This window comes from Mus caroli, chromosome 11 (genome assembly GCF_900094665.2).
Source record: "Mus caroli chromosome 11, CAROLI_EIJ_v1.1, whole genome shotgun sequence".
NCBI lineage: Eukaryota > Metazoa > Chordata > Mammalia > Rodentia > Muridae > Mus > Mus caroli.
Window position 1 is genome coordinate 105,835,116 of NC_034580.1, and position 26,176 is coordinate 105,861,291.

General features: G+C 38.6%; 1 protein-coding gene across 2 annotated transcripts in view; it reads right to left on the reverse strand.

Annotated features, from left to right (window-relative positions):
* Nucleotides 1-26,176, reverse strand: part of LOC110304251 (ATP-binding cassette sub-family A member 8-B) — a 59,925-nt gene that overhangs the window by 13,344 nt on the left and 20,405 nt on the right. For both annotated transcript variants that reach the window (XM_021175489.2, XM_029483089.1), the window contains 16 exons: nt 24,211-24,379; nt 22,413-22,471; nt 21,655-21,765; nt 20,191-20,366; nt 19,615-19,734; nt 19,266-19,404; nt 17,538-17,628; nt 15,180-15,319; nt 14,393-14,512; nt 10,101-10,296; nt 8,112-8,278; nt 6,583-6,716; nt 5,633-5,770; nt 3,707-3,814; nt 2,188-2,361; nt 1,933-2,046 (listed from right to left, as the gene is read on the reverse strand). In XM_021175489.2, coding sequence (XP_021031148.1) covers nt 1,933-2,046; nt 2,188-2,361; nt 3,707-3,814; nt 5,633-5,770; nt 6,583-6,716; nt 8,112-8,278; nt 10,101-10,296; nt 14,393-14,512; nt 15,180-15,319; nt 17,538-17,628; nt 19,266-19,404; nt 19,615-19,734; nt 20,191-20,366; nt 21,655-21,765; nt 22,413-22,471; nt 24,211-24,379 — 2,156 coding nt within the window. The remainder of the gene's footprint in view (nt 1-1,932; nt 2,047-2,187; nt 2,362-3,706; nt 3,815-5,632; nt 5,771-6,582; nt 6,717-8,111; nt 8,279-10,100; nt 10,297-14,392; nt 14,513-15,179; nt 15,320-17,537; nt 17,629-19,265; nt 19,405-19,614; nt 19,735-20,190; nt 20,367-21,654; nt 21,766-22,412; nt 22,472-24,210; nt 24,380-26,176) is intronic.

The window sequence follows — 26,176 nt, forward strand, 5'->3', positions numbered from 1 at the left end:
TTATTTTTGTTAGCCCTACCAGTGGAGAAAAATAAGCAGAAATGCTAAAAGACAAATTTCTGGCAATAGAAAAAGATTATAGGCATACAAAACCCTTCACTTAAAAACAAAACAAAACAAAACAAAACAAAACAAAACAAAACAAAACAAAACAAAACAAAACAAAAAAAACCAATGTGTGATGACTTCCTCAACATTTTTGCTACTTCCAGAGGTTTGTGTCACTGTTTTACAAACTGTACAAGTTTGCATGGTTGCTAGAGGATTCTTCCTTGCTTATTTCCTGTATCTGTCATCCACACTGCAAAATGCCATGAGCTCCTAGGTGAAGCTGGGTGCCCTCCCCTCTAGGGTCACGTTCATCCCTTATGCTCTAAATCACACTGTTGTATGTTCTCCAGATTTCATTTCTCCATTTTTGGTATGTGGTGTGTGTGTGTGTGTGTGTGTGCATGGTATATGTGTTTGTGTGTGTGTACATGTATGTGGTGGTGTGTGTGTGTGTGCATGGTATATGTGTTTGTGTGTGTGTGTTTGTATGTGGTATGTATGGTGTGTGTGATGTGTGTGGTGTATGTGTTTGTGTGTGTGGTGTGTGGTATGTGTGGTGTATGTGTGATGTTGTATGTGTGTGTGTGAAGTGTGTGTAGTATGTGTGTTTATGGTGTTTGTGTATGTGATGTGTGTGTGTGTGTGATGTGTGTGTGGTGGGTGTAATATGGTATTTGTGTGTGTTATATGGTGTGTGTGTGTGTATGGACATTTACATGTGTGGGTTTGTTTGGGCCTGAGCATGGTTAAACCAAAGGTCACCGTTTTACTAGGTTGGCTAGCCAGAGGATCTGCCCATCTCCGTTTCCCTGCACTGGGGATCCAGTCACACATGCAGCCATCTCTCACTCTCTTCTCAAGCCTGGTGTGGGGGGTCTAAACTAGGTTCCCATGCTTGCATAGCAAACATTCCACACACCGAGCCATCTCCCTAGCCTTAGCTTTTACTTTTAAAGTGAAATTTCTGCTTCTATCTTCTTAAATAGCCCTACTAAATATTTTCATAGAGCTTATTGCTTTACTGTCTAATAGACCCTTAAGATGGAAAAGAACACAGATCATCTTTATTATGTTTAGTTTAATAAATCATTGTCTATTAACTGTAATAATCTATTAATCTTTTCTAATGCCAGGATGACACCACCCATTTCTCTCCCACAATTAGCCTTCATTTTCAGCACAATATAGAAGTCAATAAAATTTTACTCAATGAATAAATTTACTTTTTGCTATTATGAAATCACAGGAAATGACAATATTCGTAGACTATGTGTGTGTGTGTGTGTGTGTGTGTGTGTGTGGCTTTGTGGTGCTGATCCTCTAAGGAGTTTGAAAAAGTAGTTTCTGCTTTTTCTATTTTATTTTATTTATTTATTTTTGTGTATGTACACACACACACACACACACACACACACAAGGGCACTGTATATGGTAGCCAGAAGAGGGTATCTCCTGGACCTAGATTCACGGGCTATTGAGAGTCATTTGATGTGGATGCTTGGGTCTTCTGCAAAAGCAGCGAGTGTTCTTAACTGCAGAGCCACCTCTCCAGCCCCAGTAATTTGTACTTTAAACTATACCAGCAACAGAATCTGTAGTATGGTAAATTGTTGAGGCCTTTCTAATCACTTCACTTTCAGGAAACATGCAAATGATCTGATTTTCTCCTAAACCAATATTTTATAGCTTTTTTTTTTAAAAACAATGTAATCTTTTAATGAAAGACAAGTACAGAAATAGGCTGGAGTGGAAAGTGCAGATGGGCAAATGTAGATATTTGGAACTGAAAATATTAATGGCAGTTTTACCAAGGACATAAAGAATTAGCTTAGAAGTTTATATCGCATATGCACGATAAATGTCCACAAGTACCATACTTACGATAAAGAAGCTAAGTGACCAAATGCCGCTGTTTTTTTTCCCCTTGCGAGAAATGAACGAAATCACGTATGTTAAGAAGATCAGGGATATGGCATAGCCAACAGAACACGGGATCTAAAAACAACAATGGGAATGTGAGTCTCAGAGACTAAAGCAAGGTAAGAAAACCCGTAGGCTCCCAACACTGCCACAGTGAGTGCCTGGCAAAGCACGGCTTGTAAAAGCAGTTTGCACTTACAAACCATTTGCACTTACTTGTATGACGTGACTTATAATAGAAAACATGGTATCTGGGAAGCGTAAAAGGTAGTCCATTAACGACATGAAGAGGAAGACAAAGCAGTACAGGGGAATGTCCACCATTGCCTGCCCGACCCAGTAAGCCGAAGGGAAGAGGCCGGAGACCCGCAGCTGGAACCAAGCTTTGTTCTGTCCAGGAGAGAGAGGAGAGACACAAAGTGTGGCTTCAGCTTGAATTTTAAAAACTGTAGAATATTTAATGTTGATGTTTATTTATAATAACTCTGGACTATTGTGATAAGTGCTACCCAGGTTGAGAGGTGTGGATGACTGACAGATGTAGCAACCAATCAGCTGCTTTGGTGACGGTCACGCCATGGTTCATCACAAACGTAGGAAGTACGTGAAGAAGATTTCCTATTATCAAATGTCACCATGAATGGGCTGGGACTTACAGGGCCGAGTGTGTGAATGGAAGGCTTATCTATTGAGCAACCCACTTCCCATTGTCTATACAACCGTCTAACTGCACATATAAAATGTGTATGTAATATTATGTAAGTGATTTGATTCAACTGCATTTTTTTTGAGGCAGGGTCTAATATAACCCTGACCAGTCTTAAACTCACAGCACAAGATCCTTCTGCAGCTACTATCATATCTGATTTTATGTAGTACTAAGGACTGAACCCAGTACTTCATACATACTAAGCAACCACTCTACCAACTGAGTTATATCTCAGCCCTTTGAGCAATTTAAAATACTATATATAACAGGAATAATTATGTGATAAATATAATTACATATACTATATGCCATATATGTGGTTATACTTACATTTTATGCACAGTAATTTCTAGCTATTGCATATAACATATATAATACATAATTGTATAGTATACAATTGCTATATTTTATATTCTATAAATTATAGACAGCAAAGATTCATTTGAATCAGAAAAACAGTACAAATTGGTATTTACAAATTGTCATTTAAATGTTGGAAGTTTTAAAATACTTATTCTGAGAAATATTCTATTGTATTCATGGTTATACCAGAATTTGCTTATTAATTCACATCTGGATGGGCATCTAGGGGGCCAGCTTGCATGAGAATTTCGGTTTTCTAACAGCAGAGACTGGTTCAAGCCAAGATTCATTTTGGATAAAAGTTTCTCACTTCTCTGATCACTCACGATGTCAGCCATTGTTCTTAACATTTTTCCCACTTGTGTATCTTCTTCGGAAAAATATTTGCTCAAACAATTGTTCATTTAAAAGTTGATTTAATGACTCTATATATTTTCAACACCTTTTAGATTGAAAATCTATTGGAGATAGATGAATTGATTTATTTTTCAATTTTGTATTTCATTTTGTATAGCTGCATGATTGTATTTAATTAACACAGGGAGTTATTTAAATTGATTAATTAAAAACTGCATTGTGTGTGTGTGTGCATGTAATCACCATACTTTCAGCTTCTAATTTACAAAGTAACTCAAGTTCCAGTTACTCACAATTCGTTATTACCTTATAGTCTGTGACGCTGCTCATGGCAATATAAGGAGGGCAAGCGGAGGTCAGAATCAGCCAGAATGCAGTCTTCCCTAGGCCTTCTAAAGGATGAGTAATTTCATCCTGAAAAGGAAAAGCTGAATGAACAAATTTGGAGTTTCTTTTCCTGGAATAAATCTTAAAAATGCTAAATTGATTGTATGTCTTGGGTGTCTTGTTGGGATCTCCAAACTTTTCACAGTCCTTCTAGTTTGTAAGCTTGACTTTGGACTACTTCACGTCATGCTCAAACTTGCCAGTTAAGGAACTGATACCCAGAGCACGCATTGACCAAAAATATGGCACAGTGGGAAAGTACTAACAATGTATTTTTGTGTCATTCACTCTGTGATTTACTGTGACGTTAGGTAATACATGATATGTCACAGCCGACATCCTCAGTTTCGCAACTGATCTTCAATGATCTCAATGTGGTAGCTGGGCTCAAGAACCATATCAAACAATAGACACGTCAGGAGGCCAGGTCAGTACTGGTTGGTGGTCCTGACGTAGAGATGGAGTGTGAGGAGAAGATGTGAAAGAGCCACGCGAAACGTTGTTGGTGGTGGTTGCCTCTGCAACTCCCTTCAAGGAAAGGAGATACGCAAACTCTCATCACCCACAAAGCCATCATCACTTGAAGATTCACACAGCCATTGCTTGATTAAGCATGTGGTTAACTACATCACAGAGCCAGAGAGCTGAATAGGACAAAGTCAATGTTGATCTCTGATGCTCATTTATGTATTTAGCAAGTAAGTTAGTAAGTGCTTTCTGTGTCCAGGGCTTGTCCCTGGGTACCAGGTACTTAATGTTTAAATGTGTTAAAAGCTGTGGGACTGGGGAGATGGCTCAGCTGTTAAGAGCCCTGGCTGCTTCTTCCAGGGGACCCAGGTTCTATTCCCAGCACCCACAAGATGGCTCACAATCATCTGTGCCTCCAGTTTCAGAGGATCTGATGCCCTCTTCTCACCTTAGAGGGCACACAAGTGGTACACAGATATGTATTTGTGGAAAACACTATATACAAAACTGTTCAGAATTTAAATCAAAAAGATTTTTTAAAAATGCAGTGTTCTCTACATTTGTAACAGGGAGAAATATACTTGAGAACAAAGGAATCTTTCCAAAGGATGGCTGCCCAGTTTCTAAATTTGAAGGGCTGTCTATGTTCAATTGCTCAGGCCTTGGGTTAGAAATACAATTTTTTTGGTCCATGTGTAGGGTATGTGCACACTTGCATGTGTGTAGGTATGGGGAGAGGCTGACATGGGTGTCTGTTTCATTCCTTCTCCGTGTCACATATTGAGACAGGGTCACTCATTTGAATGCAGATACAATAGACTAGTTAGCAGCTTCCTGGGCAATTTGCTGTCTCTGCCTCCCAGAGCTACTATAAGCTACTATAGCAGCCAGGAAGAGAAATGGAATTTTTTTCTTTGTTCTGTACTTGGAAAAGTTGGTTTAATAAGTATAAGGTAGGTCAAAGGAGTTGATATTCCTGGCAAGAACCTGGAGTTATTCTAATGAGGATAGTTCCAGCCTGAGCTTTGTCCAGATTTCTTTCTTCAGTAGCATTGGTAAAAGTAATGAGGCTCCCCTCTCCTCCTCCCATCCCTCCTCCCTCCCAACCCCCTTTCTTATTTCATTCTGTGTGTTCTTTCCTTCGTATTAATCACAGTACTGTACACTTTCACTCTTGTCCTCTCTTATCCTCTTTGGGAAAATGGTTTAGTTTGCAGTTTTAAAAGCCCAGAGGTCCTGAAAGGTACTGGTTTTCCAAAGCCACAGAAGCCAGCATGAATCCAAGTTCTGGCTACAGTTTTGGTGGATTCCAAAGAGCTATGATTCCAGGACTTTAAAAGATGATCAGGGAGGGTGCTGCAAAGGACTTGAACTTACCACGAGATACGTGCTTCTGTCGGTTTGGATGCGGGCTGACGGTTTAACCATTCCAAGTAGCCCGTTGCTCAGGATGTCCATCAGAACTGGGAAGCAGTTCAGTCTCTTGGTGTTGCATGCAAACGAAAAGCTGTGGTTCTGAAACCATAATAAACAAAACCTCCTAATTATCAGAGGTCTTCATGGTTTTTTTTCCTAAGGAAAGTAAAACTTGGGATTTTAAGATGCAATGACATTGTGGTTGTTTCTTGATGGTGCTTGGCAATCACACCCACCGCCTCACATTATGGGAGTTGTGCCCTCCCCCCTGAGCTACACTTTCAGCCCCAATGACGTGTTTTAAAAATGCTTTCAAATAATAACAAAAGAATCCCACAAATGCTGTAAGCAAATTGTAATCTCAAAAATAAATAAACAAACAAAAAGCTGTATAAATAAAAGCAAACCCTGGTGTAAGTAAAACAAGGCATTGTTTACAATTAAACAAAACCATGCATTTAATCTGCCAGCTGTCTTGTTTAGGGCTAGAGTCATGTTTTAAAGTGTTTATTGTCATAGACAAAACAGCATTTCTAAGATATATGTGGTATAAAATCTATAAAGGGAGATATGAATTTCCTGGCCTCAACTATAACATCAAATATATAAATTTGAATAAAGTATGTATTTTGCTATCACACATTGTGGCAAACATGATAGAAGCAAGAATTATTTATTATATCAATGAATAAAGTCATATATATATATATATATATATATATATAGAGAGAGAGAGAGAGAGAGAGAGAGAGACAGAGACAGAGAGACAGAGAGAGAAACAGAGAGAGAGAGAGAGAGAGAGAGAGCACTTGCTCTTGTTTCTATTTCTTAGACTGGAAGCGACCTAAGTATTTTAGGGCTATGTGTTCTTTACACACTTTGGTGGAAGTTCTGAGTTAATACCAGCATACCTTCTCATTGCCAGACACTATAAGGGCTCCATTGTAGGATGGGTCATCTGTACCATCTCTGGCTCCAGAAGCGTCGACTTCCAAAGCTATGTTCTGGCGCTCCACAGAATGGATAAAGTCGTCAATGCTTGCCTCTGAGATGTCATTCAACATATTAGGTATTTCAAAGATAGAAAAGCCCGTGTTAAGTTCTGAATCTCAATGCTTCAATGTGTACTTTCCCACATAATAATACCTTTGCATCGTGAACTAAAAGTCGACTAATTGTTCTAGGAATTTATGCAACAACAAATGTGTTTACTGATAATATATAACTCTTTCATACAATATGACTCTTGAAATAGCTTTTTTCCCCTAGAATCTTGCAATGCATAGCTGTGGAGTTTTAATGGTAGGTAATTTCTAATCACTAAATGTCTGAAAACAGAATTCACTATTATGAGATTATTACTTGATTTTCAAATAGTTTCTTAAGGCAGGAAGGCAGTCTGGTGACATGAACAACTTTGTAGAGCTTCTACCCAGATAATCAACCAGTGTGTAACTCTTGAAACAGTCTTAAGCAAGTGCAGAAAATGAAGAAAGATATATTTAAGAAAATCTACTAAAATTGGCAAGAACACTTCTCTGAGAATGTCAGCGAGCACACAAGAAGACCCTCAGCACCACAAGCCATTAACAAAACAGAAATAGAGACCAGAAGAGAAAAAGGAGTGAGGAGAGCACTCAGTCAATAGTGTGCTTGCTGAGCAAGATGACGACCGAAGTTCAATCCCCAGCACCCACACAGAAATCTTATCTCTGGGGAATCACTGAAGAGGCAGCATAAAGAGTTCAAGTTTCAGTGAGAGAGAGTTTTAAATAATAAGGTGACTGAGGAAAACATTCAGCGTTGAACTCTGGTCTCTAAATATACACTCATGCATGCACACCCTTGTTTACAAAGACATTCACCCACATAGAAAGTGCATCCACACAAAACAGAAGATATCATGTAACAAGTGTGATACTTATAAAAATAATCAGGAGTGGGACTCATCCAAGAGGTACAGGAATTTGAACACATACATTGCGATCATACACATGCACTCACTTTGAAAACAATTTAGTAGATCCTTAACAGTTTAAACATATGTATTATGTGATCCAACAATCCCAGTTCTAAGAGGATATCCCAAAGAAATGAAAAAAAAACTTTACAAAAATACATAATCATTGATCAAAATATTATTCATAATCATTTGTAGGGGACATACCCATTTACAGGTGGGTGATAAATACAATGTGGTATATGTACATAATAGAATAGCATTAATACTCTTTAATTAAACAATTAAAATGAGACTATAAGGTCTCAATGATCTCTATGGTATTTTTGAGTGACATGTGTTTTTAGTAGACTCTCCTTTCCCTTGCCTCTGCGTTCTGCTACCTTTGACCTTTCCTTAAAACCTTCCCACCATAAGTCCTTGTCCAGCACTTTCAGAATGAGACATAGATACATGTGTGAATTGGAAATCCGTTATTACCTGTCTTATTAATGATCAATAACTGAGTGAGCATGCCCTGGGGCTGTTGTCCCGGAGCAAGGAAGTAATCGTGTGGGGAAAGTTCCCAAGTGTAAGAGCTTTGACGTATTTTCGCTGTGATATTTTCGAAAAGAAGAGGACAGATGCCGACTACCAGTATCAAGAGCCTGCAGAGAATAAAAGCTGTCACCATGAGCATATTATGATTGATCCACTAATCACAAATATTAAATGGGTAACTCTGGTCTATATATTTTTTAAAGTTTGTTTATTTATTTATTTATTTATTTATTTATTTATTTATTTATTTATTTATTGTATATGAGTACTCCATCTGCATGTATACCAGCCTGCCAGAAGAGGGCATCAGATCCCATCCTAGATAGTCATGAGCCACCATGTGGTTTCTGGGAATTGAACTCAGGGCCTCTGGAAGAGCAGACAGTGCTCTTAATCTCTGAGCCATCTCTCCAGCCCTGCCTATCTTTTAATAGTGTTTTGTCCTTCTCTCACTTCTAAATTTGAGGGGACAAACTGTAGCTTTCCTCTTTGATCGCTTTTCTTGCTCTTCTACACTTGTCCGGTACCACATATCTTGTGAGTGTCCAGCCCATGGGGCTGTACACCCAGACTCTGCCTATCTCTTGTGAGTCTTGTGTGATTCTCCACCTCTCTGTTTGTTAATTCATCATCACCCCCTCCAATAGTTTTCTTCATATCTACTTTACTTCCCATAGTCTCTGATTCTATAATGTCCACATGATCTCTTTATTCTCCAGACTTATATTTTAATTAACTTACAGTTTATTCTAAATTATTATGTTATTTAATAAAAGAATCAATTAAAATGTATCAATTACTAGCTAATAATAATTTTTATTTATTTTCCTTTACTCCCTGTTTCAAGGAAATTAATATATCCTAAAACACTGTTATCATATTTGCTAATTTGAAACCTTCCTCCATACCTAATTTATAAATATCTCTTGCCTAAATCTTTTGAAATGACTGGCATCCTTTCATTCTTTACTCCCTATATGCTACTTACTATATTGATAATATAATGCAAATTTTCTTCTTAAATCATTTTGTTTCTTTGTCAAATTTTTGTGTACTGTTTATTGGGGTTGAATTATGTGGTAGGATGTGTAACTCCACTTCTTAATTTAAAACACAGTGATCCTGGTGCTGGAGGGACACCTCAGTGATTAAGAGTCCTTGCTGTGCAACCCCAGGACTGGGATTTGTATCTCAGCATCCATACACCAAGCCAAGTGTTCGGCATACATCCGTAACCCCAGCTTAAAGGAATGGGTACAGGAGTACGACTGGGATTTGTTGGCTTCTAGCTTAGATAACAAAATGTGAGCCTCAGGTCTAGAGAGACCCTGCCTCAAAGGAACAGGCAGAGAGTCATAGAGGTGCACATCTGATATTCTCTTCTGGTCTCTACATGCACGCCCAGGTATGCGCACATACACACACACATACATATTCAATGAATCAGAAAATCTAATAAAAATATAATTGTCAAAGAAAAGGCATTTATGGATGGATACGGTATCATAGACATCATAATAGTCATGGAAGATGATGAGCCTCCAATTCAGGGATGCTACCTGCTGTGTACAGAGTAGGAGTGGATATCAAGCTGCTGTCACTAAAGAAGCTAGCAGATGCCCTGATACCTAGGCAAGTGCCTATAGGATAGGCACACAGCATCAGGTCTGAGGCACTGATATCCCATGGTGACAAATTCGAAAGGGGGGAGATACGCAAGGAAACTCTACATCACCTCAGCTCTTCCTTTAGAATCGTCTTACAAACATTATAAACTCTGCCATCTAGTCTCCTAATAGATAACCACCAGGACCAACGACCAACCCTGCAATGGCGCTTACTTAGCTTAGTAGAGTGGTTTCTCTTCTTGTCCCACCTTTGTTATCTTTAATGTTATGTAAGAGAGCTCGAAAGCATCCTGATACTCACACAGATAAAAGTGTTTTCCTTTCGTGCTTTAACTTCAACAGGCGAACCTTTGCGATCGCACAGGTTTGCTGCCTCCAGAGTGCCATGCTGCCTGTCTTCTCTGTTTCCCTAAGTGAAGAGAGAGTTTGCTCCATCTCCATAAGCCTTTCTGTGTCCCCAGATCTCTCTGTTTGCCCTTCTCCCACGATGTCAACCTCTGCAAAACACAGAGGAGGCAACTTGTAAAAACCCACTTCAGGCACGCCTTGTTGCAACCACTGTTTGAGCGCATTTTAGCTACACTCTTTTCTGTATTCCTCCGCACATCGTATGGCATCGCTGGATGCTGCACTGAGCCAGAGAGAGAGGGATAAAAAGAGTCCATTGATTTAACAAATGCAGGAATTAAAAAGGGTATTTTTGTATACAGAAAGTATATAAAGGGACTTCTAGACTTGACATGGCTGCTACACACATCAGCTCACAGTAGCTGTGGTTATGTGCACAAGGTCTAGATGGCAAAATTCCAGTGTGGAAAGACTCATGAAACCCCAACTCTGGCTGAGAAGCTATGGACAGTTGGTGGTGGTAGAGGGAGTGAGAGTCAATATTCTTGGTACAGCTCCTGGTATGTTGCCCGTGCTCCTTCAGTGGATGGCCACACCCTGATGTGCATCTACATAGCACTGATTTGGATCCCTGGAAATTATGACAAAAACAAAGCAAAACAAAAGACTGAATATGGTGTTGCTTGCTTGTAGTCCCAGTACGTGATATAGGAGACAAAGACAGTTCTATCCCTGATCTTGCTGGCTAGCATGCCTAGAACAGAATGAAATTTCAGATGAATGAGTAAAGCTGCCTCAAAACAAAAATTGGAAGGCACCAGCGGAATGAGTGGGAAGGTTGTCCTCTGATTTCTATACCTACTTGCACATACACATGCACCCAGACTCACCACACACATGGTACACACACATACCCACGTGAACACATGCAAAAGACTAATTCAAGGATATTCTCTTCTATTTAATGAGATTGATCTCCATATTTCCAAAGTGGTAAACAACTCTGAACGCACAGGATGAGAGTGCAAAGTAGCTGCCTTCATCCTTGGGAGCATGGTAGGAGAGGACCAATGGCATCAAGAAGCAGCAGAAAGCAATCTGATCTCATAGACGACGCGTCGTCTGCTGCAACACGATTGAGTTATGTCAAGTCCAAGTCACAAAGTGAGTTTACGCCATCTACTGATTCTTTCCCTTGAGATCCTTCACTGAGTGTGTGGGCATAGCACATCAAGAGCTTGGAATGGGAGACAGAAACCGTCATGTTAAAGTGCACAGGGTCACCTGCAAAGTAACATCACCAAGGCATGCAGTCTGCCTTTGTGTCACTCATCAGCCCTCCACGGGCCACTCTTGGGGAGATAGTGAAATACTGAAAGTGTGATATACTGAGATAAAATGGACCTAGGCTGGGTATATCTAATGGATAGTGATGGAGGAAGTGATGGCGGGAAGAGCTGAAGGCAGCTAGCCCATCATATTTACAGCCGGGAAGCAGAGAGCAATGGGTGTTAGGGCTCAGCTTGCTTTCTCCTTTGAATTCAGTCCAACTCAGGGAACTTACACTGTTCAATAGTGTTCTTGTGTCAATTAGCTTAATTTAGATAACCTGTCACATATATCCCCAGGAATTTGCTTCCATGAGGGTATTGGATTCCGTCAACTTGACCATCAAAACTGATCACCACAGGGAGAGTCAAGTTAATGCCTTATTAGTTAATTTAAACAAACAAACAAAAAACGGTGAGCGGCTGTGTCTCTTGCTGTTGAGTGATTTGGTAGTGCAGGCTGTTCATCATACTGAGATCTATAGAACTTTGTCCATGTTATAATCCTAAGCCACACAGAATGGAAAAGCCTGATTTATCTTCAAGTGATTTAATATTGCGAGGTGGGCAGATTACAATAAAGGCTCCCCTAAATCATAGACATTTGACCAAGATAAATTTGATCCGTTTAGCCATCTACACCAGCGGTCTCATAAAAGGTGAGCCACACACGTTCTGGCAGTCTTCTGGGTATGCCCAAGATACAGTACAAATTACGAGATATGCAAAGATACAGGAAAATGTAACTCACATGGAAAAAATAATTAAACTGAGTCTCAGTACAGGTCATTTGTCATGTGATCTGCACATTGGGATTAATAGTAAGGGTTTTAAAATATCTATAATAAGTATAGGGTGATATCGACTGAAAAATTATGGATACTATTGACAAACCGATGAGGAATTTCAGTAAAGAACAAAAACTACAAAAAGGTAAAGGAAATGTTAGGATGAAAAACCCAGCTTCTTCAGTAAGAGTTTATAAGTTGGGTTTCAAAATAAGGCCTGTGGTATTGAAGACCAGTAAATAGACAATGTACAAAGGGGAAAAAAAGAATGAAAACCAAATCAGAGAATATGGTATCTGTGAGCTGGTACCAAATGTCTAATTTTTTTCCTTAACTGTTGGTTCACACAGATTTATAGTTTCTTTTTTTTTTTTTAAATGCTATTTGAGTATTTTCAAGTTTTTAAAAAGTCTGTTACCTGACATATTTATTTTGAATTTTTTTGTTCAGTTGAAAATTCACACACAAATATAAAAACTAGAAAGTCCCAAACAAGAAATACTAATGAATGCCATTGGGTTAAATATACATTTTATTAGATAAATGTGAAATAAAAATTGTTTTTGAAGAGGTATTATGTGTGAAAAAATACACCAAAATTTGTTCTTTCCCTCTTTGCTTCATTTTATCTGCCTTTTTTACCATGTCTTATTTTCCCTTTCTTTCTTATCTATCTATCTATCTATCTATCTATCTATCTATCTATCTATCTATCTATCTATCTATCTAATCTATCACCTATCTGTCTCTATCACCTATTATCTATCTATCTATCTATCTATCTATCTATCTATCTATCTATCATCTATCTATTATCTGTCATCTGTCTTCCTCTTTCTCCACCATCATTATCACAGTCATTATCAACCAATCATCTCTACAGATACATACTGGTCTACAGTTACATAAATTTGAATTGATTGTTCATATTTAATTTCAAAATAATAGTAACTATGAAGCATTTAAGGACTACAAAAATATATATGCAGAAATAATACATACATATATGTATATATAATCTCAAAGGAAAATTCATAAAATTATATTCATCTGAAGATACTTCCATTTTCTATGTAGCATTATAGTGATGTTGGGGCATATGTTATTATAAATAACATTTATATAGGAAAGACAAGAAGAGTCACAGATTTAAAAAGACAACAAAGAAATCACATGGATGAGTAATAATAAATAAAAGAAGGCCAACAGAAACACAGAAGCAAATGGCAGATGGAGTCAATATGACAGAGTTAAACATAAACACATTCAAATGTAAATAACCCTCCAACTCCTATAACTATTGAGAAATGTACTAAAAAGCAATATTTAACCATAAAATATTTATAAGAAATACAACTTAATTTCAAAGAACAAGAAGAAATTAAATTGGGTCAATATATTGTACATTAATGATGTGGCATGCTTCTACCAGACCACTAAAGATGAGCACCGTTATCAGGATTAAAGGGAAATTCACATTAAGGACAATGAGAGTCAATTCATACAAGAGACATACCATGTCTACACATGAACTTAATAACAGAAATTCAAGATATACTATCTCCTTATTTAAAGGGAGTAAAGCCTAGGACTAGACACATGTAGGCTTAGAGTTGTAATTTTAATAATCTTACCTATAGCTGATAGAAGATACAAGCAAGCAGAGAGGTAAAGTTGGCATCTAGCCATCCACCTCTGCCTACATTTGTACAATTCTCCACACAAAATAGTTACACAGGTATACATAGTCTACATGTACCCAGTTCTATAATACACATATGCATCTGTATATAGATATGTGAATAACTATTTTCAATGGAAAAGGAGCAGACACCAAATAATCCAAATTCTGGTGCAATAATACAGCACAATAAATTGCAAAGATTTTGTTTTATGGCCCCTGGAAAACATTCAACACTAATAAAGAGATGAATAATTTTAGACACAGTGATATTGACAATGGATGAATGAACATCTTATACAGCCTTGTCTAAGACGAGCCTCCATAACAGAGCCTCGAATTTTGTAATCTTCTCTTTGTAACGGGTGTTTTTGAGGTACAGAACACACAGAGAGTGATCAATATCTTTACATGGGTTTTTTTTTTTCTGTTGCAGAATTTTAATTACCTGGTTCATCAATTGTTGCTTTTCCTTCTAGCTTCAGGAACACCTCATTCAAAGTTGTCATGGAAACACCATAGTTTTCAATTCCCAGTCCAGGACAGCTGTCAAGACTCTGGCAAAGCTCTAAAGGGCACACACAGCCAGTGAGTCACCATGGCAACAATCATGTGAACTGAGAACATATTTCTCAGGCTAAGAAATGAAAGTATATGGAATTATCATTGATAATGTGGCAAAGACACAGAAATGAATATTACACAAATTATCCCATTTTTCAAATTCTGGGTCATTTTGTTTCACATTTGCGCTATAGGCTGAAATATTACCCTCTTATAGTCAATTCTCTGTATTCATTTACATTTCTATTTGAATTTCATTTTAGTTTTGCTTTTACAATTTCGATAATTACATAATTTTAATTTATTACATTGAGCTCTGTAATTGAAGTGGCTATTCCAGAGAACATATACAAGTGGAAACCACCTCTGCTAACCAGCAAAGGAGACAGAATTAACTTTTTAGAGCTGTGAGCACAGCTAAGATATTGTGCTAGCCACAAAAGAGGAAAAGCTGAAGGGAACTTTCTAACATGTTCAAGCAGTTCAACTCAATAATTAGAATATCATGTTTCCTCCTAGGGATAAAATATTATTTTGTTACTGTTTCTATCACATTTTAACATCTGAATATATCATAGGCTCTCAATAGATTGTAGTTATACAGTGATCACCATAGCTACTATAGTAAATATTATATCTATATTTTATTTTGTGGTGCTAAAGTATATTACCTGGAAATCTATAAGTTGTTTCTAAGGGTAATGTATAGAGTAGCTTCCCTTCCCCTTCAGCTGATAGCTTAGCTGCAGGGATGTGCTGTTTAACAAGCGATGTGATGTTTCCTGGAACACAGACTTCTTTCAGCTGCAAACTGATGTTTAAAAAAAGACATAGGCTACATGATACAATCTATCATAGAATGAAAACAATCACTAATTTCCTTGGGGCAAAAAGTCAACCAGAATCGAGTGGACCAGGTAACTCGGGGATGGTGAAGAGGGAAGGCTGGCAGTGATTCAAGGCTCCAAAGTGTCAACAAACACAAATTTGAAATACCAGGGATATAGCAAAGATCGGAAGTACATATGATAGATAATGTAGGGGTTGATATTCAAATGAAGTTGAAGCTGGCTAAATGGGATCTTTATACTGGTTTAAAAGAGCCAAAGGCTTTTGATAGTCAGAGATACCAGACAAATACAAATATTTAATTTAGTCATCTGATGTATATTCATTAAATTCTTAGTGTACGGTAATCATTCTAGTGAGTGAATAAATTTACATAGTCCTGACATAATGGAATGGCCTAAAGTGGGGGCGGGGCAAGAAGTAAACAAACCTTCAAGTAAGACACAGCAGTGTTATGAAAGATTCTGGGATGATTTATTGATAAAAATCAATAATATGACATCCACAGTTTTAGTTTCCTTGTTGTATCTATAGCAGAACATTGAATAAGACCAGACTCTTAGAGAAAAGCATTCTATGCATTCAAAACACTATAGTTATTTCTTATTTGTAGAAACATAAACTAGTAGACAAAAATCAAACTTAGGAAGTATACAGTAGATAAAATATCTGTAGTGATCTGGTGCTAAAGTTTGGTTTTGATGACTCTAAAGTACATTTTAATGTAGATGAGTAGTTTCCTTGTTGCTAAGAACAATTATTTTTACTATGTCAGGTTGCGTGACAAACTGAATGGTAACAGTGGCCACACTTAGCAGACCTTTAACAATCGTGGGCATTTTCTTTAACTAAATGCTTAAGTCAAAATAATTCAATTTATTCATAAACCATGTACGAGCTTACAAGAATGCTTGGTATTTCCAGAGGAATCAAAATCTGCTAAGGAAATTAAATTAAAAATTCATTTTCCCTCTTTACTGATATTACTTTGGTGATAAAATGAATTTGAGAAAAGTGTTTTGGATAATATGGTAACTGCATGAAGGGTATCTAGTATAGTGTTCTTCTTCAAGGATCCTTAGAAGGAGGGGTTGGCAAACTTATTCTGCAAATGTCTGATAGTTTACTCCATTTACCTCTGCCTCAGCTATTCACCTCTACTGGTGAAAAACAGATAAAAACAAACAAACAAACAAACAAACACCCACAGTAGCTATCAGCACCATACAAGAGAATCATCAGGGCTATTTCCTTGCCAGAAATATATTTTTTAAATACATAAACAATAAGTGGTTTAAATGTGTTGACTTGTTTAAAGGAAGGAAATAAACCATTATGCAAATTATAGTCCCAAGGTCCATGAAGAGTCCCATGATCTGGGTGGGGATTCTGGCTAGCACTTTTTATTTGAGAACATCGTATGTTGTGGAGCATATCACATAGCTAGAAAACATCTCATCTACTTTTCTCTAATATTCACATGCAGTCACTTGATAAATGAGAAAACTAAAATTTATAGTTTAGTTTCTAAGATACTTAAACACTGTGACTTAGGAAATAAAAGTTAGGTCATTACTCAGAATTAGAAGATTAATCAAGTTCTAACGAGATGTTATCCTGATGGCTGAGGGTCAGCAAGTGGGGGTGGGTTCAAGAAAAGAGCCAACCCATAGGCATAAAGTAAAACAGTGGGAAGTGTAGGTCATGGTGGGACTTGAATTGAAGCAATGACCTCTTCATTCTACTATGGGTTGTTGGATACGGGAGCCTGCAGAGCACAGAAGCCACGATAGGAAAGCCACCCCATGTCATCAGCGAGCAGAATGGAACCATTAAGACATTTTGTTGTTGTTATTGTTTGTCTCACTGCATTTATGCTTATTTTCTTTCTTAAGAATAGATGAATAACTCAGAAACATAACCAATTAATACAAAATTCAAATCTTAAGAAACATGAATATTGTAACGTGTGGTGACAGGTTTAGATTTGGACAATAGTTTTGAGGTTAAAATGAGCCGGCTCAACTCCTGACTCCATAGCTTATTAACCTATTGTTATAGTATAATGCTTCTCAGAGTTCACGTGCTGAAGTTTTAATCCCCAACCTCACAAGATTGAGAGGCAGGAGGGCTTTTAAGAATAGGTTCAGTTATAAGAACTCTGTGACCCTTGTCCTTACCTTAAGTGATACCCCACTCCCCATTTCTTCTTCAGAAAGAGCGATGATCCTGCACACTTCAGCTTTCCATTGGAGATGAACACTTTCCTATCTGAAAAGGAAGAAGGAGAGAAGACAGTCTATATAGAAGTGGGCCATTTGTTTTTGAGAAAAGACAGACAATTGTTTATATGCTTTAAAATTCAATCCAGAAACATTTCCTGTTCCAGACTGGACTTAATGAAGACTCCGTGAAGCATAGCCTTTAATCTCTCCTTAGGCTGATTTCTCATTGTCTAACTCATCAAGGAGACTAAACCATGTGGATTCATAGTACACATTTTAATAGATAAAATATTAGAAGCATTTGAACATTTCAAGTTGATTTAATTTAAATCTGAGCAAAAGAATTAAGCTTTTAGAATGTAGACTTTCTTTATTTACAGTGAGTTTCTTGGCAGTTCATGCCACTACACAACTTTTAATGACACATTTACAAGATATGATGAAATGGAGCTGGAGAGCTAGGCCAGTCACTAAAGTGGTTGCTGTACAAGTTCAGGACCTGTGGACCTCAGAACCCACAAAAAAGCTGAGTTTGGCAGTTTGCAATTGGAGGTAGAGATAGACAGTAGATCCCTGGGATTTACTACCATCCAGTCTAACCTACAGAGAGATCCTGTTTCAAAAAACAAGGTAAAGAGCTCTTGAGGAACGATGCCCAGGGTTTCCTCTGGGCAGCAGAGGAACATACAAATCTGTACCTACATGCATATGAACACACACATACCCATACATGCATGCACATACACGGCCTAATAAAATAATTGATGTTAATATGTTTGTGCTACAAAAGAACACAGACAATATGCACTCACTGATAGGTGGATATTAGCCCAGAAGCTCAGAATACCCAAGATACAATTCACAAAACACATGAAACTCTAGAAGAAAGAAGACCAAAGTGTGAATACTTCGATCCTTCTTAGAAGGGGGAACAAAATACCTATGGAAGGAGTTACAGGGTCAAAGTTCAGAGCAGAGACTGAAGGAATCCAGAGACTGACTCACCTGGGGATCCATCCCATAAACCACCACCAAAACCAGACACTATTGTGGATGCTAACAAGAGCTTGCTGACAGGAGACTGATAAAGCTGTCTTTTGAGAGGCTTTGCTAGTGCCTGACAAATACAAAAGTGGATCCTCACAGCCACCATTGGACTGAGCACAGGGTCCCCAATGAAGGAGCTAGAGAAAGTACCCAAGGAATTTAAGGGGTTTGCAGCCCCATAGGAGGAACAACAATATGAACTAACCAGTATCCCCAGAGCTCCCTGGGAACTAAACCACCAACCAAAGAAAACACATGGTGGAACTCTTGACTCTAGCTGCATATGTAGCAGAGGACGGCCTAGTCGGTCATCAATGGGAGGAGAGGCCCTTGGTCCTTTGAAGGTTCTATGCCCCATTATAGGGGAATGCTAGGGCCAGGAAACAGAAGTGGGTGGATTGGTGAGCAGGGGGAGGGAGGAGAGGATAAGGAATTTTTCAGAGGAGAAACTAGGAAAGGGTATAACATTTGAAATGTAAATAAAGAAAATATCTAATAAAAAATGTTTGTGCTAAATTCACATCATCACCACATGTTTAGATCAGGAGGCTAAAATATAGCTCCGCAGTCCCCTGATCTGTGGTTCTCAGGTCCATGAATATCCTCATCATGATGCTTAAAGGAGCCAGCCATTACCAGCCAGGATGTCAGCCTCATCCATGAACTGCGTGCTGAAGAGGACCACACGGTCTGCTCTGCGCTCCTTCAGGAGATTCCATACCCGGTGCCTTGAAAAGGGATCCAGGCCAGCGGTGGGCTCATCCAGTAGAAAAATCTAGAGGAAAGAAGTGGCAGGGTTTTCCTCTAAAGAGAAAAGCTCTCCCAGGAGGCAGCATAGACTCTGTACTATCTAGGTTTAAGGGGATATTGGGTAGAGTTTGCTCTTATGCCGCATAATTCTAAGTATTTCTGCAACACAGGTCCTTTGCAAAACAAAGTTTTGAATTCTTACTGAAAATTACCTATAAAATCCAGACTGGCTTACCTGAGAATCTCCTAAAATGGCGATTCCAAAAGTTAGCTTTCTCTTCTGTCCCCCACTTAGGTTTTGAGCAAGGATATTTTGGATATTTTTCATTTCCAATTCTAGCAAAACCCTTTGTACCTGAAAAAAAAATACAAGAGTTAGAATATACACAAAATATTATCTCTGTTTTTTTTTCCTTCTTCATAAGTACAAAGCTATTCTCTGGGATGGGTAAAAACATAGACTCTGGGGTCAAAGGTTCTGGGTTTGACTGACGCCTCATGTTTACCTACATCATAAGCCTGGTCAAGGCACTTGCTTTCCTGAGCCTGAGTCTCCTTATGTGTAAGACAGAGAGAACAATGACATTTGTCTTGAAGGGTTGCTTCTAGGAATAAATGATCTTTTGCACTCAATGTTAAACAAATGCACCTTATACATTATGCTTAAATATCCTTTTTAAAATTGGATTTCCTATCTAACACTACATACTGATTTAATATAAAGAAATTGAAAGAAAAATGCATCTTGGCATAAATGGGTCTTAACATTCACACTTGGACCAAAAATGTAGTCCTACACATACATATGTACCTCTTTCTCCACATCTTGGGGTGGAATTCCTCTTATTTTAGCAAAAAGCCTGAGGTTTTCTCTCACAGTAAGGAAGTCAAAATGAACATTGGCTTGTGGACAAACTCCAGCAATCCTCAAGATGTTTTCAAGGTCAGCCATTTCTGATAATTTATTATTATAGATGGTGACAGAACCTGTCATAAAAATCAAGTGTTAATATGGGGGACAGTGAGCCAATGAAAATATTTATAAACAAAAACTCTCCATTTATTCATTTGATTTTAGATATATGGCTTTATCTTCAAGGTTTATTTATTTTTTGGTGAGTGTATGTGTTGATATGAGTAAAGACATGTATATGTATGAATGCCTGTGCATATGTGTGTAGAGGACAGACATTTTTCTTCACAAAACTCTCATGGAATCTGAAGCTCATGGATTTGTCTAGACTGGCTGGCCAGGGACCCCCAGCGATCTTCCTGCCTCTGCCTGCCAGTGTTGGGATTATTAGGTAGGGGCTGTTGGGCTCTCCTAACCTTTTATTTTGTCTTAAAGACTTGATTTTATTTTTACATGTATGTTTCCTTTTTTATATACATACAGCATTGTGAGCCTGTTACACACTAGAAAAGGGTGTCAGATCACCTGGAACTCGAGTTACAGATGCTTGTAAGCTTCCATGTGAATGATGGGAACGGAACTGAGGTCCTCTGCAAAAGCAAATTCTCCTAACAACTGAGCCATCGTTCCAGGCTCAGCAGCCTCACTGTTTTATGTGGGTGCTGGGGATAAAACTTAGGTCTGCATGCTTACAGAGCAAGCGCTTTATCATTGAGATGTCTCTTCAACCAATCAACTTCTATTTTTGTTGTAAGGTACTCTGAAAGCAAAAAGCTTCCATCCACAGTTTCCCTGTGAAGATGAAGTATAGATATGACCCCTGTCCCCCCACATTTTGGCTTGGCTGTGTGTCTGCCGAGACCTTGGCAAGTGTGGTAGGAGCCAAGGCTGAGGAAGAATTCCAACTTATGATGTTGTTTCTTTCTGCTCATTTCATGAAGCTGACAGGTGAAGAATGTCAGGCTAGCCACTTAGGTGTGGAAAGTCCCTTTGGGAACGAAGTCTGTCCTAGCCGAACTCCTAAACATGTGGGTAAGGCCATGTTAAACCATCTAGCCCCACTATGTTTTGCATGAAGCAACCACAGAAACCTCAGAAATGATAAAAAACATTTCTATTTACGCCATTAAGTTTGAGAGTGTTTGTCATGTAACAGAAGCTAACACATGTGGCATGCCACATGGTAATTAAGGACCAAGAGAGTGATTGTCACAAAATACAGAACCTTCATACATAACAATTGTACATACTTCTATAGAATAGTACTATAAATGAGCTTCATTTCCATTGGTATTTGTGTTTGTTAATAAGTAGAAGCATTCTATATTGGTGGCTGATTTATTTACCAACCTGAATCCTTACCTTTAGTAGGAACAGATAATCCACTAAGAATATTTAACAATGTTGATTTTCCAGCTCCACTGTGACCAAGTACTGCTGTGATTTGGCCTTCATATACGTCCAACGTCAGGTCTGGAAGGGAAAACAGAAGGACAGATGGATGATATAAAAAAAGGAGATAGGAGCAAGAAAATAACTAAAATGACACAATTCCACTATGGGGCCAATTAGATTATTTTACCTCCTTGAATAAATAGTGTTTTCAAAATACTCTTTGTGAAAATGCAATTTGGTATTTTAAATAACTGAAAAGTGTTACAGCCATAGGTTCAATGATGTTGCCCTGTGTATGCAAAATATTTATTAATATCAAATGGAAGAATAGATTAATAATAAAATACTACATGGCCATTAGTCCTTTAAGATAAGCCCTCTTTTAAAATTTCAAGTATTTATTTATTTTAAAAAGCAAACACATAGTACTTTGAAGTACAAGAGAAAACTTTGACCTTGTAGATGCAAGACTCCAAATCTACTTAGACTAACACAGTATCACACAGTATAGGTTTTAAATACATTGTATTTCAGCACATTTATTCTAACTTTTATAAAAGTTTTACAAAGTAGAACTAAAGTACTGAAAGATAAAGTTTATCATGTAAATTAAATAACATTTTAAATTTAAAACATCACCAAGAACCACTCATCAAAAGTAAAATAAATTATGTTTAAATTTAAAAGTCTATCAATATATTATTATTATTATTATTATTGTTTACCTTTTAAGGCTTCTATTTTATTGGGCTTTCCTTTGTATTCTTTTGAAATATTTCTGATTCTGCAAAAGAGTAAAAGCATGGTTAGGCAACTGGTTCTTCAGTTGGGCCTTCTGGTTTGGTTCATGAGGTGGATGGATCTTATTTCCAAGGTTCAGAGAGTTGACACATTATTCTTAGGCATCTTTGGCTATGTGGCACAATCTCTAGGCCATTAGCATCTCCAGGGGAGTGGTAAACTCTGTGCTTATGTTCCACTGCAGATAGCCATGTGGCATGTATTGGGATGGGAGGTGACATTAGTGTATAAGAACAAGATCATCTCTGTAGTGCAAAGCAAGAACCTAGAAGGAGAGCTGACATGGGCGTACAACAATGAAAGAACCACCAGGCACTCTGGCACAAGCCTGGAGACGTATGCAGTTATCTTGGCTGAAGATCTCCAAAGACGTGTTGAGAGGCAGAGTAAGGTGGAAAAGCAATGGATCGTGAGCTGGAGACACGAGTTTCGCTATCATGCCCACCTGAGCTCATCCCATTTGTACCGCTTACCTTCCGCTTGCTCAGGTAAGCTTTGGTTTTCCCCAGCTGACATTTCAGAGCACATTCGGCTGTGTTGGGGCTGGGAAATAGAGCTTTTGTTCTGTGGCAAGTGCTTGGTTCACAGTAAATATTCAACAAGCATGGTGATCATGGCCAGGGTGAAGTTTACACATTGACTGATACTCTAGATCTGGAATTGCACTTCGCTTTATTATCCACAGGGAGTGGAGTTCACAAATATGAATCAGATTTATATTTATCTTCCCATCTACTATCAATCAAACAGAGTTCATTCACATTGAAAAAATTGTTTCCCTATTTCTATTTTGAGCACATTATGGGGCCAGTTCACGGTCCTCACACTTGGCTAGTGGTGCTGAAGAGATACAAGAGAAAAGAAAATAAAGAAATGAATTTTGCGGGGAAGTTGTTTTTCTTAGATAAGCTTACTTAGGTTCCAGGACAAATAGCAGCATAAGGCACTGGTGAGAACAGAATGCAGTGGGCTTTGGGAGCTCATAGGGTCAAGGGATGAGAGATCAAAGGGCTGGTGGGATATGTCACTGGAGGGTTGGGGGGGGGCGAGAGGTGAAGAGCTGACATTGGCAGCCTGAGGACTTGTTCCTGTTTTCTTATTGGGAAGTAGACAATGTGCTGTCACACTCTGAGGGACACATCTTCCTGTGTGCCTCTTGTGTCTGTCTCTGCAGCTTCTCCTTTTCCTTCCTCCCTACTTTGTGCATGCATGAGTGTGTGTGTGTGTGTGTGTGTGTGGTAACTAGACCTGAAGCTGGTGGGGCAAACCTCTTACCCCAGCTATCTTGGAAGTGGAAGCTGTCAGGTTGCAAGCTGAAAGCCTGCCTGGGCTACAGAGTAAAATCAAGGACAACTTAGTGAAGCCCAGTCTCAAGAATTAAAAAGTTAAAAATGGGTGGAGGATGTATCTCAGTGATATAGTGGTGTCTAGCATGTGTAAAGCCGGAGGTTTGAGTCCAGTTTTGAGAGGAGGGAGAGAAGGAGGGAGGGAGGGAGAGAGGGAGGGAGGGAAGGAGGAAGGAAGGGAGACAGACAGACAGACATAGACAGAAAGGATCTCTTGAATGAGTTTTTCTTTATCCTTCTAGTGTGAGTTAATGTAGATAACTGGGTGGAGACACCCCTGACTATCTAGAGGCCCTAAGGAGTGCTTTGCTTACTTTCAATGCTAAAATTTGAACTTCCTCTGCCTTAGCGGTGTCTCTGTTCTCATCCTTGTTACCTGATGGATTCTTTCCCGTGGAATTCTGGGGACACCGGTTCAAACGAGTCATCTGATGAAGGAACGGGGTCTATTCCATCTTCAAGAATCACATGAGCAGGCTTTCGTGTTCGTAGCCAAAATGAGGATTTCAGGAAAAACAGGGGAGAGTGCTGATGTCCATATTCATCTGGAGACCCAAGTGATGAGTGAATATTAAGTCAGTCATCAATTATCGCACTCCTGCCACACCTCCATCCATGCCACACTTTGCTGCCAAGCCAGAACATGTACATGGTCCACATGAAGCAACTTTGTAGCTTTATAAGGAAAAATCCTACCAGGATCTCTCCATTGTCATAAGTAGAAGTTCACTGCAAGTATTTCTAAAAGGAGGATCTGACAGTTATGCTTGAAGTAGTCTTAATTTGGGGATTAAAAAGGTAAGATCTGCTAGGCCTTCTGGATTCTGTTTTAAGTACGAGTGTCATATTATGCATAGGAAGAAGACCTCAAGAAGCAGTGGCTGGCTAGATGAGATACTTGGAAAGAAGATGTAATAAGACTTAGGGGAACCAAGGGCACATTTGTAGTAAAGGAGGAGCTTTGGGGGCTCGTTTGGGAATGTGTTCATCACAAGCATCTCGGAAATTAGCCCACTTGAGTGTTATCATTGCTTCCCTTCCCCAGTTTTGGATGTTCTTTGAAGGAAAGGACATGGTTCTCTAATATGCTGCAACTGACCTCCGCTGTCAGAATGGGGAATTTTAGAGCTCAGGCCCACTCCTCACGTGGGCTGTGCTTCATTCACACAGTAAGCGCTGAGCTCTCTGTGGAACTGGAAGTTTGATGTTTTCAGCCCCTACCTGTTTCCTAACCAGACTGTTGTGGGATTTCAGTATTTCACAGGATTAGCTTTTTTCTTCTGTGATTCATTTTTACTTTCGTAAAAAAAATGTGAATGAAGTCATTTCTAGTCTTATATTTATGCTTTGTGAAAGAGTGGCAGGCAGAAGCCAAAGAATTAGATGATTTGGGATGAAAGAACAATTTTTATTATGTTAATAAAGGTGGTTTTAAAGCAGAAAAACTGAACTTGTGAATAATGTCTAGAAAAAATATTGAAGGGGGGAAAAAACCAACCAACCAACCAAACAAAAAAAACCCAGGAGCCTTCTGAGAGCATGAGGTGTACTTCACATAACTTCTCCAGCATGTACATGGCTCTTCCACCGAGCTCTGCCAAGCCTCTGCCATCCTTTGGCTTTTTCTTTTGAGATAGGATCTTACTAAGTTTCAGGGGTCTTGAGCTCACTCTGTGATTCAGGCTGCCCTCTGTTCTGAAAAATCTGGGATTACAAGCACAAACCACTCCGCCCTGATGGTAATACTATTTTTGTGTTGTGATACTCTGGGAAGATTGTTAAAACTACAGGTAGCCAACTCCCTTCACTGAGAAATTGGATCTACATCTCTCTGGCATCAGCTGTCCTTCTTCCTTCTGCACATTTCCCTGCATGATTCTGATGTCCAGCTAGGATGCAGAATTGCTAAGCTAGCTAGTCACACAAAAGTAGCTATAAATATCCATCATCAGCAGATCCATTTAGGAATGAGCTTTCTAAAGTGATTCTTACAAAGGAATAAGACAAGGGCTAAAGCCTGTGGCTCAGTGGTCCAGCATTTGCTTAGTATGTGTGAATCCCTGATTTGGTCCCCAGCACAATGAATTAATAAACAAATGAACATCAATCAAGAAAAAAGCCATAACTTATAGGATGTGAAACACAGGCCAGTGATTCAATATACACAATAGGTTTCAAGTCTGAACAACCAAGGGCAAAGAAAATGGAAGAACTGATTTGGCCAATGGTAATGAGTTGACCAATCTTCTTCATGTTGATGCTGGAAATATGAATAATACATGCCTTAGGAAATCTGGTTGGGGAATGCAATTTATTATGATGGTAGTTTATTTTGATCACAT